The following is a 20883-nucleotide window of genomic DNA, read 5'->3' as shown; positions in this document are numbered from 1 at the left end:
CAGAAATGAGCAAAATGAAGAAATGGTTTGATCAAAACAAGTTATCTTTAAATACAAGTAAAACCAAATTTATGGTATTTGGAAATTATAAAACAAATAGTCAAATCCAAGTACAAATAGATGGTGTCCAAACAGAAAGAGTTAAGAAAATAAAATTCCTGGGTGTCATCATTGAAGAAAATATTAGCTGGAAGTCTCACCTCAAACATGTTCAAATCAAACTTTATAGTATCTCAGTATTAGCAAAGGCAAAACATTTCTTGAACTATAAACCACTACTCAGAATCAGAATCAGAATAGAAGGAACACATAAAAACAATATAAGAACACATGGGGACGGTATCATAAAGTGCATATAAAGTGTATGACCAGTTATACGGAAGTGCATGTGTTTTGTAAGTCACTCAATGTCCAGCGGTATTTAATGTAACAATGGCTGTGGGGTAAAAACTGTTTTTAAGTCTATTTGTGCGTGTTCTGATGACCCTGTGACGTCTGCCCGATGGAAGCAGTTCAAACAGATTGTGTCCGGGATGTGATGAGTCCTGTGATATGGCGAGGGCCTTCCTAAGGCAGCGGGAGCTGTGTAACTCCTTCAGTGGTGTCAGTGCGCATTCTTCTGTGCCACTGTGCAGCTGGCAAACCAAACACAAGGGCAGTACGTCAGGATGCTCTCGATCGAGCAGCGATAGAAGGACACCAGCAGCTTCTGAGGGATGTTGTGCCTCTTTAGAATCCTCAGGAAATACAGTCGCTGTTGGGCCTTCTTTACCAGCTATGCTGTGTTTGTGCCCCATGACAAATTGTCTGTGATGTGGACTCCCAGGAAACGGAAGACTGAGACCCTTCTCCACACACTCTCCCCTGATGTGTAGAGGCTGGATATCCGTTTTTTTTCCTCCTGAAGTCCACAATTAGCTGCTTGGTTTTAGATGTGTTCAGGAGCAGGTTGTTATCCCAACACAGCCCTGTGGGGAGCCTGTGCTGAGGCTAAGGGCTGTGGAAAAGTGAGGGCCTACACTAACCCTCTGTCATCCTATACAACTCACTGGTTTTATCCTATTTAAGTTACTGTTCGGAGGTCTGGGGTAACACATACAGAAGCTCACGTCATTCCTTGTGCATGCTACAAAAAAGGGCAATGAGAATAATACACAACGCAGGTTATCATGATCACACAAATCAATTATTTTTACAATCCAAATCATTAAAATTTCTGGATCTTGTAAATTTCAAAACAGCACAACTAATGTTTAAAGCAAAGAATAATTCACTACCGGGTCATATACAGGGAATATTTTATGAAAGAGAGGGAGGTTATAACCTCAGGGGTCAGTTTAAGTTAAAAATTCTCAATAGACGCACAACACTGAAGAGCTTCTGTATGTCTACCTACGGAGTGAAACTGTGGAACAACCTTACCGTGGAACTAAAACAAAGTCGAAACATATCACAATTTAAAAATAGATATAAAGAAACTTTTTTTTTTACAAAATACAGATCTGATTAATCCATATGTTTATGTAGATATGTAGATATACAGATTTATATATATTTACATGTATATACGGATTCATGTTTATATATAGATTTATATTTATTTATATGTATATAATTGTGTGTATATGAACCAGTGTATAACACATCTATTGTTATATAGTTAATCAAGTATACATGGAGGTATATATATTGTTGTTATATCATTGCTGTCAGTAGTTCACTATTATATTATATTATATTACTATATATTAGGATTAGTATTATTATTATTATTATTATGGACTGTATAATAGGCTATACATATTATTACAGCCAAATGCTGGGCACTTTATATAACTTAATATATATATTTAATATATTTATATAACTAGTAAATGCATGCACTACTATTAATGTATTTTAAAGGAATAAACGGTGCATAAATTCAGTAATAAAAAGGTAAAGTCAGAACATATTTGTTAGTGTCAAGCAATGAACCCAAGAATTCAACGGTCTATGACCCAGATGAAGCTGTCCCTAGTGGCACATCATAGTCACGACGGTTGGGGCTTGATCATCTTGCTCCTTTTTACGCTACTGTATGAAGCGGTCCCGGCGGCACACTGTGCCGTTTTCTCAATCCTCATAAAGCTTACGGCCGAGGTGCAATTAATTAATCAGTCAATCAATCACTTCTATATTTCTCATGAAATCATTTAGATACAACTTCAGTTATATTTCATTTATCAGTTGCTTCAGTTCATTCCCCCTTACTGTTTTTCTTTCATTGCAGGTGCTGTTTTGTAATTGTCACGTTTTCAGACTGACTGCAGTTCAGTGTTTATGACACTCCGGTTGGTTCTGGTAATCATGATTCCTGGTTGTAAACAGTGTTCTGTAATTCTGGGCTGTTGTTTTACATTAAATCTACCACAGATTCACTAATTCTCCGACGTCATCCATGATGTAGTGCCTGGAATGTGCCTCAGTCTGTGTCATGTAGAGCAGACCATGGGGCAGCCTCTAATCAACCTGACTATTTCCCGATCTCTTGCGCCATTGAGGGCATGCATAGTAGCTCACTTTGACCTCAGCGAGATGGCTACATGATTGCCCTCTCATACTTGGATAGCATCACAACGCCATAGATGTTCCATTTGCATATAGCAGTGATCCAGAGTGACATTCGTCTACTGCTTAAAGGGGAGATGCAGCTGGCCAGTATACTCTCGAGATGCCCATGTAATCTCTAATCCTTTTCATGACACTCCTCCAGTACAGTGGTGGGGCATTTATCCTAAAAGACCCATTAGGTCTAAAAGAGTAATAATAATCTCAGCCTACTAATTGTTTGGATAGATGCATTCAGCGTTGAATTTGCCGATTAAATGTTGGTAGTATTTATGCCTTTATTGAACATCAAAAAATCGTTCATCAAACAGCAAAGTCATTACCTACCTAATGAAGCCTGCAGCATGGCCATTTGACCTTATTAAAGCTGTTTTTGGCCTTGGGGACCTTATCTTAATCATCACAAATCTCAACTGTCACAATAATTACCAGGTCGGAATTTTCTACCATTAGCGGATTAGAAAAGCACTCACGGATATGTTCATCCATGGGTTTTTGGGGGTCATGTACGGCCTGATATTAGTACTGTTTCATAAATCAAGAATTTCTGTGCCCAAATTTCTTGTTAAGTCATTCATATAGCTTGTGGTGGCGTTTTGTGGTTTTCTCATCTGCTACCTCTCAATCAAGTCTTCATAGGTCCTTGTCTCTGCTATTGCCCACCTTCATATTTGACAGAGTCACAGTCATGCATCAGCCATTTCTTATTTCCCTTTGGTTGTCATATTATTCTGTCACTGCTGACTTGATATTTGCTTGCTTTTCAGACCTATTTTCTTTGCACTCATTTATATAATTCCAACTTTGTCTGTCTCAATTCAGTTTGGCTTGCTGTTATTTATCATATGTTCCCACAATGGCCATGGTCTATGGGATCTCATGCTGCATGAACAAACACCCTTGGTCTTTGGAACTTCATGGTGTATGAACAAACACCCACATTCTTTGTGACCTAATGCTGTATCCACAATCATCTACAGTCCTCGAACTTCATGCTGCATGCACTAACACCGGCTTGCTTCTGCTAATTGCTGACCTTTATCATTTCATAATTCTCAATCATGCATCACCCATGGTTATTTCATCTTGGTTATCTACTCACCATTTCTGTCTTTGATGATTTATTATCTGCTGGTCTTGGGACCTATTTTGCTGCACTTGTTTATTCAAGTTGGTCATAAATTAATTAAATTGTATTAGTTCAATTCTGTCTACCTTGCTCGCATACATCATGCTGTTCACTCAATTTACACGTTCTTCAGGACCTCGCGCAAAATGCAAAATCATGGTCTGCAGGACCTCATGCTGTGCACCCAAGGTCTGCGGGACCTCATGCTCATACACAGTATTTTTCATTCTGTCGTTGGACCATAATTTCTGTTTGTCAATGCTGACTTTAATTTCTGTTAGGTCTCCGGACCTTATTTTACTTTCATCATCACTGGTCTTATGCAGAGTTGGGTAAGGGTTACTTTAATAGTAATCACAGTACTTTACTGCGTTACTTTTTTTTTTTAAAGTAACCAGTTACTTTACTGAGAAAAGTAACTCAAGCATTTTTAAAGTACTTTTGAGTATTCTACATTTCCTATTGGGCAATGGAACATAGGGCGCTAAGCCTACTAGTCAGGTTCACTGTGTACAAAAATGTACTTTTGTGGGAATTTTTTGGGGATTTGTTGACCTATACATTTTTGGAATCTGCAGGCCTTGGGGAATCCAAAAACCAATGTAGACACCTGTATGGCGGCCATTTTGGAATTTCAAAATGGCCGCCATAAAATACAGAATTTCAGCTACCTTGGCCTCTAAACAACCTAAAAACTCAATTAAACATGCCAATCATATGTTTTCTTGGTCAAGGAATCCAATGGTGACTTCAAAATTATGCTCAGAATCGTGCTGTGGTGCCCCCTAGGGGTGGGAAAGAAAATCGCTACACTTCTTACTGCCCCCTCAAGTCACATACATCACTGATTCTTGAGAGTTGGGACAAAGCATGTCCCACATAGAAAAGTGAAATTTATATCAAAAATCAAGCAATTCACAAACCCCATTAAATCAGGAAAAAGCATCGTCTGCGATATCCCTGAGGACCCCTTTCCATTCCTCTGCCTGTGGTGAATGCAAGAATACCACGCTCTTGTAAGTTAACCATTTTTTGATATTTTAGACAAACAATGTCAATATTCCTTAACAGCTGGACCAGTTCAACACCATCTCTCTGTTATTATACTTTTTAAAATACAATAGTGGATTGAATTATAGTATTTTATTCAGATTATTAAGACAGCTAGCTAATTTTGGCAGTTGCTAGCTAGTAACTGCCAAAATTAGCTAGCTGGTTGCTGAAATTAGCTAGCTAGCTGCAGTGTTTTTTCCTTGCGTCAACTCTGTCAGACCTGAACTCCATCAGGCTCTTCATCTGATGGAGGTGATCATATTAACACCATCTCTCCATTATGATAAAAAAATATAAAACCAAACTGAATTTAATTTTAGAGGTTATTGAGATGACTAGCAAAAAAAGTAGCTAGCTGCAGTGAACAATGCACGTCCTGAGGGAAAGCCTAGGCTACATATTTTATTACATTAGAAAATGAGTGTAATTTCAATTATCTTTCAGATAGGCCTACTAAGTTTTTTGTGTTTGAGGTGAACTGAAAACTAACTGAAACAATGGCCTACATTTATTTTGTATTATTTTATTTTTCAGATCGTTCACTCTTTGATGCATATGTGCTGCAGGAGAAGGAGAAAGGTCTGTTAACCATGTGATGAACCTGATAGCTACAGTTTAGCTCGGTGTAATTATTACTAATATAAATATAACATAGTAATAATCCAAACCCAAGCATTTTCAGTGACTTTGATGATGCCTCTGATTTATGAATAATAAGGTGGTTGTTGTATTTTCAGAGCATAACTTATCATGGATGAAATCCCTGATGATGACGACAACTCGGCTGAAGATGTGGACTGGAAACTATGCATTTTCTGTCAGGGGTCTAATGCTAGTAAAACAGACTTGGTTCTGAATCCCAGGATTGATTCCTTACAAAAAGTACTTGATGTGGTGAATGAGCGAGCTCGAGTACTTGATGGAGAATATTTGAAAATTCAAAGCCGTCTCCAAGGATGCACTAAAGAAATCCTAGCAGAAAGGAAAGTCACATGGCATAGAGGCTGCTACTCTAATGCCACCCACCAAACAAAGCTGCAACGATCCAGAGACCGCTTTGAACATGCAATGTCCACTGGAATAAAACGTGGCTATAAAAGATCCAGTACAGAAATGGAAGCCAGTGAACCACGACCCTCAATGCCCTTCACAAGATCTGCAACAAACCCACTACTCAACAACCTATGCTTCTTCTGTCAAACAGATAATAGTCAACCACTCTTTAAACTAAGAACTGAGAATACAGGAGAGGCACTCAGACAGGCTGTTGATATTTCCCAAGATCCAGTGTTGATGACAAGATTAAGCACTGCAATATCACCAAGTGATGCCCATGCAATAGGTGTGAGATATCATAGGCAGTGCTGGAGAAACCATGTGTTTCATGTCCTCAGAAACCATACCCACGATGAAGCCAAATGCACAACAGAAGACCTGCCCATGCAGATGTCATGTTTGATCGAGTTGATCAATATTGTTGACATTAAAACTCAAGACAAAGCATTTCTCCCCATGGATGATGTAGAAAGAACATACATTTCTATGCTTGGTGGCAGTGAGGAGGCACAGAAGCACAAACCAAAACTGACAAGGAAATGGCTAAGGGATCAGATTTGTCACAATTTACCAAGAGTGAAGTGTGTGAGACCAAACAGGAAAAGGCCATCCATTCTTTACTGCCCTGAAGCCTGTGAAGAGAGTATGGTCCACATGACTATGACACAGGACCATGCAAGTGAAATGGATCAGGACCATGCAAGTGAAATGGATGACATGAAGATGTTGCACAAGTCAGCTCAGTTAATACGCAGAAGTATTGTGAATTTCAATAAGAAGGAACAATCAGGCATGAACATATTGAGCAAGGTAGAAGATGTTCCAGTAGAGTTATACAGCCTTATACAGTGGATATTGGTAGGACCTGAAGTTGAGTTGCAAACAGAGACCAGGAGTAGGACAATGCAACAATCAGCCCTTACAATAAGCCAAAACATCATGTATGCTTTCAAAAGCAAAAGGCAGGTGCGACACCAACCGAAGGAGGTGACAGACAGGTTCCGGATACAGCATGCCAGAGAAAATCCGCAGGTTCTCGGGTTGGCACTTACCATCCATCATGACACCAGGAACAAGAAGCTGTTGGACCTCCTTCACTTACAGAGCTACTGTGTGCCATACAATCGGACACTGCTTCTGGAAACGGCTATAGCCAATGCTGTTGTGGAGAACTCAAAGCGCTTCAATGGCCTGTATGTACCTCACTTCCTTAAAAAAGGAAGCTTTGTGTTCTTTGCTGTCGACAACACTGACTTTGCCGAGGACACAGTGGATGGAAAAGGAACCACACATGGGACAATCACTGCAGTATATCAGAAGGCCAGTGCTCAAGGGGAGGTCATTGCACCCAGTCTGGAACTTGAAGAGGCAAAGAATCTATCAGTTTCTCCGTACCACACACCCATCAAGCCTTGTAGCAAACCCAAACGCAGAGTGGTCCAGAGAGCACAAAGATTTGAGGTCAACACTACAGGAGTTGCCGAGTCTTATCAAATGACCACCAAAGGCTGGATCATCGCATCTGCCCTGTCTAGAGAAAATGGAGAGCAAAGCAAAATCCCTGGTTGGGCTGGATTCAAGTCACTTGTGTCATCCAGCCAATCTGTGACCCATGTTGGTGCTCTACCGCTACTGCCAGAAGTTGCACATGAGTGGTCTACAATGCTCACTGTGATTCTACAAGCATCCCAGTTGAGGAGTTTGGTTGTTGGTGAAGAACATCCAACAGTGATAACCTTCGACATGGCCTTATACGAAAAGGCAGTGCAGCTGTTGGACTCAAGGGATGATTTGAAAAGAACAGTTCTTCCCAGGCTGGGTGAGCTACACACTGTGATGGCAGCACTGCGGGCACTAGGTACATGCATTGAAAATTCAGGGATAGATGATGCATGGATTTGGATGGTCTCTGTATGAACTTCTCCTGGAAAAATTCTTTTCAGAAAAGCCACACCTCAAATCCATCTGCTCCCAGCCTGTGAGTGATGTCCAGGAAGCCTGTGCAAGATTAGCTGTTGACAAAAGCACAAGTGGAGAATGCATTGCTAATGCAAATGACAGCCTACTCCAAATCCTTACAGACAAAGGTGTTATCGAACAGCTGAAAACATGGGAAACAGAAAAATGCTGTAATGCAATGTTTAAGTCACTTACAAATTACCTCCGCCATGTTGAAACCATCCTGCTCTTCATTGAAGCCTCAAGAAATGCTGATCTAGTTCTCCACCTGCAAGCAGGAGAGGCACTAAGTAAGCTCTTCTTTGCCCTAGATCGAATGAAATACAAACGCCTATGGCCACGGTACATTGCAGACATGCAGGATCTGAAGACCAGTCACCCAGACACCTGGCATGAACTTCAAGATGGGAATATATCCATCACAAAGTCCGAGATACCGTTTGTCTCAATTGGCGCAGACCATGCATGCGAGCAACTAAATCGGATGATGAAGATACACTCTGGTTTAATTGGTATTTCCAATAACGCCAACGCACGACAGAGGTTCTTTCTCGCCACACCAGAAATGTCACGCCTCTCAACAGAGTACAAAGAGCAATTTGGTATCAGGGCTGATAAACCACAAGCACACCATGAGGTACAAGCAAGTGCTATCCAAAAAGAACATGATGCTGTCAACAAGATCAAGTCTACAATACTGAGTCACGGAAATCCCTTTGATGCAGAAGGTGATCAGCTTTACAACTTCATGACACATGCATATGTTCCCCAAGAGAATGCCCTACAGATTTTGAATGTTGGCGACTATGGACAGAAATTGTATGAAGAATATGTTGCTGAGCGCATCAATGGAAATGTCAGTTTGTGGGCACCAATCAAGAGGCAGAACAATGCCATGTTCCTGTCAGGAAACAAAAAGCAGTCAGTAAAGATTCGAGACCAGTCAGTGGATCTAAGAGAAACAAAAGATCTATATGGTCGGTTTATGGTTCTCGCCAGATCGAACCGGGATATTGATATGAAAAATGCTGTAGGGAAATATGAATTTACAATAACTCCCAGAGCACTGTTTGCCCCAAATGGATCCGTCCTTCCGTGTACTGACAAGTCAAAGCTCATACATTGTCTGGAAAAAGTGAAAATAAATGAAGAAGTCCAACAGACACAAGCACAGATGTCTGCAGAACATGGTGATGGACCTGAAACATCTTTAACACCATCCAAGAGTCCGCAAATCGCTGTGGTGGATGGAATGGTTCTAGTCCAGCAGTTGGCAATGAAACAGGGGACAATCAGTACAGTCAAAGATCTGGGCCAGCACTTTAATGACAGACTCTTGATGCTGACAGCAGATTTTGATGAGGTTATTCTGGTCTTCGACACCTATAAAGCTGACTCACTGAAACAGAAAACAAGGGAGAAACGACAACAAGGCAAAGATCCCATTCAATACCAGATTGATGATAAAACCAACATCAAACATATACCAATGAGACGGTTCCTATCTCATGAACAGACCAAAGCTGATCTAACTGAGTACCTTGCACAAGCAGTCCTCAACCAGAATGCAAACTCCCAAAGGTTGTTCATCACATCGGCCTCAGGCAGCACAAGAAGCAATCGCAGCAAAATGTGTTTTGAAGAAAACAACCACGAGGAGGCTGACACACTAATGATATGCTTAGCAGCATCTGCAGCACAGCGCTGCCCAAAAGCACGGATGGTCATCTTCAGCCCAGATACAGATGTCTTAGTTCTGGCTGTTGCACACTACGAGAAGCTCTGTAGAAACAGTGCAATACATATGGCATCGGGTACTGTGGAGATTGAGCCAATCTGGAAGGCACTGGGACAAGAGAAGGCAGGAGCATTACCAGCATTCCATGCATTCACTGGAGCTGACAATGTTGGGAGATTCTCCAGAATCAGCAAAACTAGATGGTTTCAACAGTACATGAAGGCTGACAAGGACATCTTCTCCGCCCTGGTGAAACTCTCTGACGAAGGCGACGTGCAACAGGAAGTAAAAGATGCGCTGGAAAAGTTTGTGTGCTCAGTGTACTGCCCGAAAGGCATTGACATAAAAAACATTATAGACCTAAGGTGGCATCTCTTCTGCAAGCACCTGGCTGAAAGCAGCAAGCTGCCTCCCACAGTCGATGCCCTTGCAGAACATATTGAACGTGTCCGGGTCCAAAGTAGGGTGTGGTGCCAAGCCACTGTGATGTGGCAAAAACCTTTTGACCCACTCCAACATGGCTACTATCAAGACCCCAATGGCAAGATACTGCCTACTACAACAAAGGTTGCACCTGCACCACAGGCCATTCTAGAGATGGTCAGGTGAGTGAGTGAGTGAGTGAGTGAGTGAGTGAGTGATTTTATTTTTGAGACAGGGACAAGGTACAATAAACATTAGCCCTATAAATAGGGAGATATGCACTGTACAAGGTTGTAGCTAAATAGCTAATTTCCACCCATAGGTGTAACTGTAAAACCAACTGCACAACCCAGCGGTGCTCATGCAGGAGACACAATCTGGCCTGCACAGACCTTTGTTTGTGTGGAAGTGAATGTGAGAATGATGCAGACTGCGGTGGCCCGAATGACACCGAGGAAAGTGATGAAGACCTGTGAAAGCATAAGGGTAAGTTCAGAGAATCTCCTTCCATGATTTCTTGCATGAGTTTTTTTTCTAGTTAAATTGAACATTCCCTGTCTCTATTTACCAGCCATTCATTAATATCCAGTTTCTTCTTTTATCCAAGACCATTGCCAGCAATTCCAGTGTCTCCACACTCAATCCCATATGATTGGACTCATCGCTGAGAGACAACAGACCCGTCCTAGGACTCACTCTCCAGATCTGGACTTACACTGGGTTAGCCCCTCAGCCCCCTTGTAAAGAATTTTATATTGAGAGTTTTTGAGTTTTTGGGTTTTGAGTTTTCTGTGCCGACCGAGTCCCGACTGTTACCAGCCTATGGTGTAATAAATGTATATCACATTAATGTATGGATTATAGTTTTAATTTACCTTTGTCATTGTTTATATAATCATATGCAGAAATTTTAAGTATTTTGTCCCCGGACTTCTGACATGGGGTCATTAAGGGGGATTAGAGTAACAATTTCCTTTTCCACTTCTTGGGGGTGCCACAATTTTCTTTCCCACCCCTAGGGGGCGCCACAGCACGATTCTGAGCATAATTTTGAAGTCACCATTGGATTCCTTGACCAAGAAAACATATGATTGGCATGTTTAATTGAGTTTTTAGGTTGTTTAGAGGCCAAGGTAGCTGAAATTCTGTATTTTATGGCGGCCATTTTGAAATTCCAAAATGGCCGCCATACAGGTGTCTGTGCAAGTGGCAACATTGGTTTTTGGATTCCCCAAGGTCTGCANCCAAGGTAGCTGAAATTCTGTATTTTATGGCGGCCATTTTGAAATTCCACAATGGCCGCCATACAGGTGTCTGTGCAAGTGGCAACATTGGTTTTTGGATTCCCCAAGGTCTGCAGATTCCAAAAATGTATAGGTCAACATATCCCCAAAAAATTCCCACAAAAGTACATTTTTGTACACAGTGAACCTGACTATACATTTTTTTGTCTCCAGAATTAAAGTTATGGACCACTTGCCCTTCACTGAGATCCAGTTCTCCCATCACAGCCGTCCCTTTGACCAGTAGAAACACAGAACAATCTGCTCCCGTAGACAACTGTATGACAACACCCCAGCGCTTTTAATATTTCCTCTAGGGATGTTACCACACAGAGTAAAAGGGGGAAATGATGGTGTGAAACAGCAGAGGCACTTTATCAACCCGGTGAGTACTGTCATTAGCATCAAGCTAGCAAACATAAAGTAATAACATTAAAAAATGGTGGCAGGGCTTTTACTCACCACAACTGCAGAGGCTACCAGCTTCAGTTGAAACAGACTACATTATAAATGGTCCACTATTTATTAATCCCTCTGTATCTTTATATTTTTACTTTTCATCTGCTCCCGTTGTCTTTATAAAGTTAACATATTGCGCCGTCATTTCAAACTCAACACTTCCTGAACTTGTTTCAAATTAAAAGCCCCTTATAACCTCGGCTGAGAGAATCCCTCCATTTTCTAAATAGGCTTTTATTCTGAAACATTTGTAGGTACTTGTTGTGGAGGATATAGTAGCTTGAATGTTTACGTATGGTACTTCAAATGTAGCTCCTGCCATCTGCTGACGCTTTTAGGTGACTACAACAACATTTCGGGTGGCACATGATGAACAGACACAGTGACTCAGATAATAGTAAAAGTAACAAAATAGGACAAGAATAACCCGATGACATCACACACGTCGTGAAAGACGACCGGGGATGATTGGTGAGTACCATCGTGTAGTATGTCATGTCTGTCGGCTAAGTCATGGCACGATTTTATGACTCCACAATCGTGTAATGTGACATGGTGACTTTCAGAACGGGCAGAAAAGTCGTGTAGTGTGTACCAGGCATAATGCAAGTCCTGAGTCTGACCTGTCTTTCAGCGAGTCCTCCTCCACCTTTTTTTAGACTCCACCGTAAACAATGGCAGCATTTCTTCTACCACGTAGCAAGCCACAAGCTTCATGGCATCTTTCGGACTGATAGGTTTAACATTATCTCCGTTATTAGAACTGAAAGACAGTCGTTGCTGTTTCGGAGCTGAAGGACCAGCGTTCTAAAAGTAACAGAAGTAACTGATGGCTTGTTTGAAAATGTACTCAAGTATTTGATTACTCAAACAACAAACTAATGCGTTAGGTTACTCGTTACTGCAAAAAGTAATCAAAGTACTCTAACGCGTTACTTTGTAACACGTTATACCCAACTCTGGTCTTATGACCTTAGCTTTTGTTCGGTCTTATGACCTTTTATTTCTGTGTGGTCCTCGTTGACCTTTTATTATGTTCTACATATAGTATCCAAGGTCACTAGGACCTCACACCAGTTACAGTATTTTTAGTTTGGTCATCAGACAATTTATTTCTGTTGCTGACTTAAAGGGATAGTGCACCCAAAAATGAAAATTCAGCCATGATCTACTCACCCATATGCCGACGGAGGCCCTGGTGAAGTTTTAGAGTCCTCACATCCCTTGCGGAGATCGGCGGGGGCAGCGGCTAGCACACCTAATGGCTGGCGGCGCCCCAGACTAACGTCCAAGAACACATAATTGAAACCACAAAATATCTCCAACATGCTCATCCATAGTGATCCAAGTGTCCTGAAGCCCAGACATAAAAAGTTGTTTCGAAAAACGTCATTTGAACTCTGTTTTTAGCCTCACTATAGCCTGTAGCTCTGACTGCTTCTCTGTGCTCTGCTTTCACATGTTAATACATATTATTTTTTACTGTAAAAACGAGTCTCTCCCTGATTGAATTTAATTCAGTTCAATTGATATTTCATCCTCTCAAACTCTGCTATGACCCTCAACAATTACCCGTGTCCTTGATAGTTGAGTGGTGAGGTGGTTGACTTATAATGCAAAGGTTAAGAGTTGAAATCCTGCTCTTGCCATCCTGCAGATGGTCTGAATCTTTGCATTTTCCAGGATAACTTTAAACACTTCTCACATAGCAGCACTATTCATGTGTTAATTAATAGACATGGGATGCATTCCAGATCTTGAATGAATTAACAATTCAATACAAATGTAGTCAAGCAAGACAAATTTTCACTGAATGCAACATCAAATGTTTTGCTTTCTGTCAGTTCAAAGAAACGAGCATTCAAATGCTTGAAATCTGCTTTGACCCTGATAAATACTGCTTGCTGCTTTAATTTTTCTTTTTTTCTAATCAGAAGTGTTTTCGCAAATTCCCATTTGATGGTACATTAAAGACACATGAAATTTTTTCCAGTGACTGGAGGTGCAAATGCAGCTAATATGATGCCAACAGTCCAGATAGGGATGCTATAATTAAGGCCCAAAAATGAAACAGCCACAAGAAACGTCAAGATCCCACGGGAAAATTTTCACCATTTTGAATTTTTTGAAAACACATTTTTGACATCTCCTCCATAGCTCCAATTTGTACCAAACTTTCTGTCATCATCATTGGACCAGTCTTATCAAAAATTACCAAAAGCTTGTTGATATCCCATTGCCTTTAGAAGATACTGACTGATGAACTTTAGAGGGGCTGTGATTCAGCACATAAATAAATCTAATTCCATAACCACTGAGCCCATCATCACAAAACTTGAAGGAAATGGGTCATCCCATCTCAATGTTGCAATGCAAAAAGTTGAAAAAGCAAGCAGCAAGGGAAAGCAGCAAGAGACCGTGTTTTCGTGTTGTTTACTGTTGCCATGACAACAATGGTCGCCCTGTTTTGAGGAAGTAGAAACGATGTTGAAAGTTATCATTTTAACCCAAACCATGATCTTTTCCTAACCTTAACCAAGTAGTTCTTGTGCCTAAACCTAACCAAACCTTAACCATGAAACAGTTATTTTGTAACAATGAAAAATTAGATTTAGGAACACTTCGTAAAAATGGGTTTAATATGGTCGGAACCATGGGATGTTGAAACATTGAGATTTCGGAACAGTGGGTCGTTTTCGGAACAATGGGATGTTGGAATAATGGGATGTCGGAATTATGAGCGGACCGCAGGAAATGTCTAGAGGTACCAGGAGCATACCCTGAAAGTTTCAATTAAATCCAACACTAGGGGGAAAAAAATATGGACTTGGCAGAAATTGTTTGTCCAATTATAACAAGACAGGATATGTTTGTTAATAATGTTGAACCATTGGTAAAATTATTTTAAAATCAGTACCACATTTTCTGTGGATCATCAGTGGACCAAGCTTATCAAACGTTATCAAAAGCTTGTTGATATCTCATTGCATTTTGATGATATTGCTGAATGAACTTTTAAAGGGGCATCGCTCAGCAAAAAAAGGAGCAGTCCTGATTTTGATTATTTTGCCAGTAGCCAGTTAAAACTGCACAAATTGGCCTTTCTCTTCCGTCTTGTCCGTCTTTTCTCTTTTTGTCTTTAGCACTAGAAAATGTTTCCTACAACATATCTTTTCTCAAACTGCTGGACTATCATTAATTCACAAGATCCTTTCCCAACATGCATGTCAGTGGGGGCACTTGAACTGGAACACTCCAGAACAAAAATGTTACATCATTACCATAGGTCCAGTTACACCACTTCTGTGTAACCCCAAACAAAACAAATGCAATAGACAGCCATGACTGTTCGCTTACAGCGCAATTTTTGCATAGTTTATAAGTGTAATACAAGATAAATAATTTATTTAAAATGCTGGTAGGCAGTTATTGCACTTAGTGCCCTTTCTTATTTGGGGCATTCTACCGATTGTGTGCAAAGTGCTGTCCCTTAACAAAAAAACAACAAAAATAATAAAATTGAGTATTCAGACATAGATATTTACAAATATTATGTTATGACCTATTTAAACCCAGGACATTAAATGAAAAAGTGATAAGCTAAATATATACAAAATCACCATTTACAGGGTAGGGAAGGGGGATGGTACTGCACCCCCCTTCTCAGAAATTTTTTGCTGCATTTTCCCTTTAATGGACAGGACAGGTAAGCGTTGTACATATGGGCACCTGCTCTACCCACTAAGCCACCGACACCCCAGACTCCCATCATTTTTTCATTTTTATTCAAACTTTCTTTATTTATTTTTCACAGAGCCCAACAAGTCACAGGCAATTAGTCAACATTGATGACAAAAATGGTTCTGTCATAAAACAATCCCTCCAATCCCTCTGCCCCATCCCATTTCCTTCCCACCGGCCCTGGGTTACCACACATTCACTCCATCCATTCATACCATCACAGACCCTGGACAAACGGACATGCACAAATAGCATACTAATTAAAAGGTAAACAGCTATAATACCGACAGGGAGGAAAATAACGAAATAATTAAATAATAATTAAAAATAAATAAATAAAAGATAAAGTAAAACAAGTAAAATAATAATAAAAAATAAATAAATAAAAATTAATAAATAAATAAATTAAAGAAAATTAAAAAAAAAAAAAGTATGCTAGAAAGGGCTGCCATGTCCTGTAGAAGGTGTCTAACGAACCTTTCAAGGAGAACCTAATCTTTTCTAGTGTAATGCAGTGCAATACCTCCTGAATCCATTTATTATGAGTGGGTGGGCCAGAATGAGACCATTTTAGAAGAATGAGTCTTTGAGCAAGCAAGGTAATGAATGCAATGATTTTCCTTGTGGATTTTGGGACATTGAGTGAGGTTGAGATTCCAAAGATGGCAGTAAGAGGCTCAAGCACTATAGTTTGGCCTACTACTTTGCTAATTGTTTCAAAAATTGCAGTCCAAAATTGAGACAGTAGCAGGCGGGTCAAAAACATGTGGCCAAAGTCAGCAGGTGACTGTCTGCATCTATTGCAAGTGTCTGTCCTATCAGGATAGATTTTAGCCAGTTTGGCATTAGTAAAATAAACTGTGCAGGATTTTACACTGTAGGAGGTTGTGTCTCACACAAATAGAAGCTGTGTGAACACTGTTAAGTATCTTCTCCCACTGTTCATCAGACAAAGGAATCTTGAGGTCCTGACCCCAGGCGGTCCTCAGAGAATTCAAACAGTTAGGAGACAGTCTGTGGATGTAGTTGCATATGATTCCTATAAGCCCTTTCTGATTGGAAAAGGAGGGTTAAGAATTGGTCTAACAGTGGTTCTGGTGGTCTATTGGGAAATTGGGGAAAACAAGATTTTACATAGTGTCTTTCGTAAAAGAAACAGAATAGGTGAGTATTCGGTAAGTTGAATCTTGAAACCAGGTCAGTTAATGAAGAGAAAATGCCGTTGATAAAGAGGTCATCAATAGTCACCAGGCCTCTATCAGACCAGGTACGGAAAGCTGGGTCAGAGCATGAGGGGAGAAATCGGTGATTACGATAAATTGGTGATTGACATGATTGTGCGTGGAGGCCAAATGCTTTCCTGAACTGGTTCCAGATCATTAGTGTATTTGTTACAATCGGATTGAGACTAACCTGTTTAATTAACAGTGGAAGCTGAGAGCATACCACCGACCAAAGGCAGAAGTCTGAGGAGGAGATCTCAAGCAAAGATATTGTAGTAATAATGACATTTTTATCAGGTTGACCTACCCAATTAATGAGAGTGGGAGTGAGGACCATCTAGTAAGATCTGATTTACAATGGTCAAGCAGTGGGATAAAGTTTTTGGAGAATAGTTTGGTAAATGATTTTGTTACCTGGACCCCAAGATATTTGAAACCACTTGTGGCTTTTCTAAAAGGAAGGGAACCTTGAGGGAGACAGTCAGCAGCAGGGTTAATGGGGATGTAGTCACTCTTTCCCAGATTCAGCTTATAGCCAGAGCACTTTCCAAATTTCTCAAATATACTCAAAATTATAAGAAGACTGGAAGCAGGGTTCGAAATATATAACAGGAGGTCATCTGCGTAAAAGGAAAGTTTATGGAGATGGCCGTGGCGTATGACACCCTCAAACCTATTCTCGTTCCACAGCCAAATGGCTTGGGGTTCGACAGCTAGGGCAAATAATAATGGGGAAAGGGGGCAACCTTGATGGGTGCCCCGGTGCAAAGGAAACAAGTGTGACTTTATACCATTAGTATTTACCGAAGCTACAGGAGATGCATATAAGAGTTTTATCCATTCCAGAAAACCGGGGCTGAGGCCAAATTTATTGAGAACATAGAATAAGTATCTCCATTCTACGCGATCAAACGCTTATTCAGCATCCAAGGATAGAACGAGTTCGGGAGAGTTGGTAGGAGGGGAGTAAAGAATGTTGAATAACCTCCGAGTGTTTGAGGATGAGTGCCTCCCAGAAATGAAGCCAGTCTGATCTAGATTGATTAAAACTGGCATAAGTCTCTGGAGGTGGCTGGCTAACACTTTGGCTAGAATTTTGAACTCTACGTTCAGGAGAGAGATTGGCCTATAACTACTACACAGTAGCGGATCTTTATCCTTTTTAGCAATACAGTGATTAAAGCTTCTGATAGAGTGGGTGGCAGCTGACCTTTTTCCAGGGCCTCGTTAAAAACTCGGACTAGAATCGGGGCTAAAGTTGTAGAGTAGGTCTTAAAAAACTCTGTGGTGTGGCCTGGGTGATTTATTACTCTGCAAGGCTTTCATCACTTCTTTAACCTCAGACACAGTGACTGGTGCACCCACATCTACTGCAGCTGCTAAATCAATTTGTGGGTACGTAAGCAGGTCAAGAGGGTTCGGGCCTTCCCAATCAGTTGAGGAGCAGGTCAAGAGGGTTCGGGCCTTCCCAATCAGTTGAGGAGGTTTCGGAGGAATAAAATCTAGAATAGTAGTCAGCAAAGGCGTTGTTTATAACGGTGGGATCTGATGTAACTTCGTCCGAATCCAACCTAATCCTCGGTATGAGTCTAGATGCCGCCTCAGCCTGTACTTTTTATGCCAGAAGTTTGCCTGCTTTGTCCCCCATCTCGAAAAAGCGTTGTTTTGTGAGTAACAGCTGCCTCTCTGTCCGACCGGAAGACAACAGATTATATTGTGATTGGAGTTGTACTCGTTTCTTGTACAGTGTGTCAGAGGGATCAGTATTGGGCGTCTAATCTCTGGATTTCGTCTGATATTTCTTTCAATTTGGAGCACTCCGACTTCCTGAAACCAGAGATGAAAGATATAATTTGTCCGCGTAGGTAGGCTTTAAAAGATTCCCAGAGTAAGTCACTACTAATGTCTGGTGTGTCGTTTATCTCAAAAAAGAGCTGAATTTGGGAGGCTACAAAGTCCTACTAATGTCTGGTGTGTCGTTTATCTCAAAAAAGAGCTGAATTTGGGAGGCTACAAAGTCTTTGAATTTTGGTTCAGATAATAAATGAGAGTTAAATCTCCAGAATTTGGTGGGTGGTCTGCGCTGAGAAAAATGTATATGTGAAGAAACAGGGGCATGATCAGAAATTACTATAGTGTGATAGTCGCACGACAGTGTCTCATGTAATAGTCTATTGTCAAGCAGGAAGAAATCAATCCGTGTATATGACCGGTGAACATGAGAGAAGAAGGAGAAAGCTTTTCTGGAAGGATACATAGTCCTCCAGGTACGGTGGCCCTGAAGTGCAAATCACAACGGCAAATCAGAAAACACAACAGCAAATCAAAAAACACAACAACAAAACAGAAAACACAACAACAAATTAAAGCTGCAAGCAGCGTTGGGCGGGACCTCGCTCTCGCGCCCGTTTCGGCCTCCAGCTTATGTCGTCATTGTGAATTATTTAGAAATATCAAACATATTGCCACAAACATCAGAAAATCCTCTCAGAGCTGAACGTTTTGATGTTCGAATGCTTTCTGTAGCTGTAGGTATATAGAAGTGATGTCACAATATGCAAATTAGATGAGCGAATTTACTCCCATCAGATTCCTCTTCCTTTATTTTGAGGATGAGATAACAAAAACAACACAAAACAAAAGAAATCTACTGTGTAAATATGTTCAAAATGTTGTTTTACTGAGATTTATTAAATCCAATATGGCCGCCGCCTAGTGACGCCACAATATGCAAATTAGATGAGTTAATTTACTCCCATGACGAACTTTGGGTCATGATGAATAGTTTTCTCATTTACAGTATGCCTTTATCCCTAACCACTTTCAAGCCACAGCCTTTTGAAATGTTGAAATGAAAATGGAATATTTTCCTCAATAAACGTGAAGGGTTAAAATGGAGATTGTGCCCCTGTCATGTCTGCATGTAAGATGTAGACACGCACACACATCATGTTTCTGTGAGTTTGTGTGGCACAGCGGTTGCCATGGTAATAAACTAGGTGCTTCTGGCAGAAGAGCAGAGAGAAACAGACAAATCACAGAGAAGAGACTTCTTTTAGTGGAGATTTAACTCCTCGAACAAGTTCTTCCCATTCCCAAACCGTTGGTCAAATCATGAAAATAAAGTGATGCTGAGAGAGATAAACTTCTCATGAACGCATGTGTCATGTTTTATATCTCTAGAGTCAAAAATGTGGTCACAGGAGCGAGTTTAAAATGTGTTGCACCTCAGCTTTTTTCTAGAAATTTCTCCTCTCAGATTACATGGGAGTGAATGAGAAAAAAAATCGGCGCTCCCTTCGCTTTGGAGCCACTCAGCAAAAATGTGTACGTGAAAGAGATTCCATGTCAACACGTCTGTGACCAAGACAAATTTTCCTACGTTTTGTGGTATAAATTGTGTATGTACAGTGAAAATTGTGGCCGTATGAGCGAGTTGAAGAGAAAATTCAAGTATGAGTAGAGGGCTGTGTGTGCGTGTCTGTGTGTGCAGCCGTTGTCATGGAGATTAATGACTTGCCTGCACCTGGGGGGCACACAGAGAGCTCATGAAAGAGCAGATCAGCCAAGGCTGTTTATAATGGGTTTGAACTCCTCGAACAAATTCTTCCCATACCCAAACCGTTTGTCCAATAATGAAAATAAAGTGATGGTGAGAGAGAGCCACTTCTTGTGAACGCACGTGTCATGTTTTATATTTCTAGAGTCAAAAATGTGGTCACAGGAGCGAGTTACAAATGTGTTGCACCTCAGCTGTTTCCAGAAATTTCTCCTCTCAGACTACATGGGAGTGAATGAGAAAAAAATCGGCGCTCCCTTCGCTTTGGAGCCGCTCAGCAAAAATGTCTACGTGAAAGAGATTCCATGTCAACACGTCTGTGACCAAGACAAATTTTCCTACGTTTTGTGGTATAAATTGTGTATGTACAGTGAAAATTGTGGCCGTATGAGCGAGTTGAAGAGAAAATTCAAGTATGAGTAGAGGGCTGTGTGTGCGTGTCTGTGTGTGCAGCCGTTGTCATGGAGATTAATGACTTGCCTGCACCTGGGGGGCACACAGAGAGCTCATGAGAGAGCAGATCAGCCAAGGCTGTTTATAATGGGTTTGAACTCCTCGAACAAATTCTTCCCATACCCAAACCGTTGGTCCAATGAAAATAAAGTGATGGTGAGAGAGAGCCACTTCTTGTGAACGCACGTGTCATGTTT

General features: G+C 40.8%; 2 protein-coding genes across 9 annotated transcripts in view; both read left to right on the top strand.

Annotated features, from left to right (window-relative positions):
- The window catches only part of bcas3 (BCAS3 microtubule associated cell migration factor), a 939536-nt gene that overhangs the window by 303977 nt on the left and 614676 nt on the right, over positions 1–20883 (top strand). The window lies entirely within an intron of this gene.
- LOC126397284 (uncharacterized) lies at positions 8692–11003 on the top strand. Of its 2 annotated transcripts, none has more exons than XM_050055950.1 (3): positions 8692–10150; positions 10291–10454; positions 10587–11003. In XM_050055950.1, exons 1-2 carry the CDS (start codon positions 8703–8705, stop codon positions 10442–10444), a joined length of 1602 nt encoding a protein of 533 aa, XP_049911907.1. In that variant the 5' UTR covers positions 8692–8702; the 3' UTR covers positions 10445–10454; positions 10587–11003. The 2 variants fall into 2 exon arrangements, with proteins under 2 accessions (XP_049911907.1, XP_049911899.1); XM_050055942.1 differs by having other exon boundaries at positions 10576–11003.

Source organism: Epinephelus moara, chromosome 2, assembly GCF_006386435.1.
Source record: "Epinephelus moara isolate mb chromosome 2, YSFRI_EMoa_1.0, whole genome shotgun sequence".
Classification (NCBI taxonomy): domain Eukaryota; kingdom Metazoa; phylum Chordata; class Actinopteri; order Perciformes; family Serranidae; genus Epinephelus; species Epinephelus moara.
The sequence above is the reverse complement of the archived record's forward strand: the minus strand, read 5'-3'. Positions and strand labels throughout refer to the sequence as shown.

What these genes read in the sequence shown, in the direction of transcription:
- LOC126397284 (XM_050055950.1), top strand. Translation starts at nt 8,703, where the DNA reads ATGTTCCTGTCAGGAAACAAAAAGCAGTCAGTAAAGATTCGAGACCAG. An exon ending in GCCATTCTAGAGATGGTCAG is followed by an intron (nt 10,151 to 10,290) that starts GTGAGTGAGTGA and finishes TTCCACCCATAG; the next exon opens with GTGTAACTGTAAAACCAACT.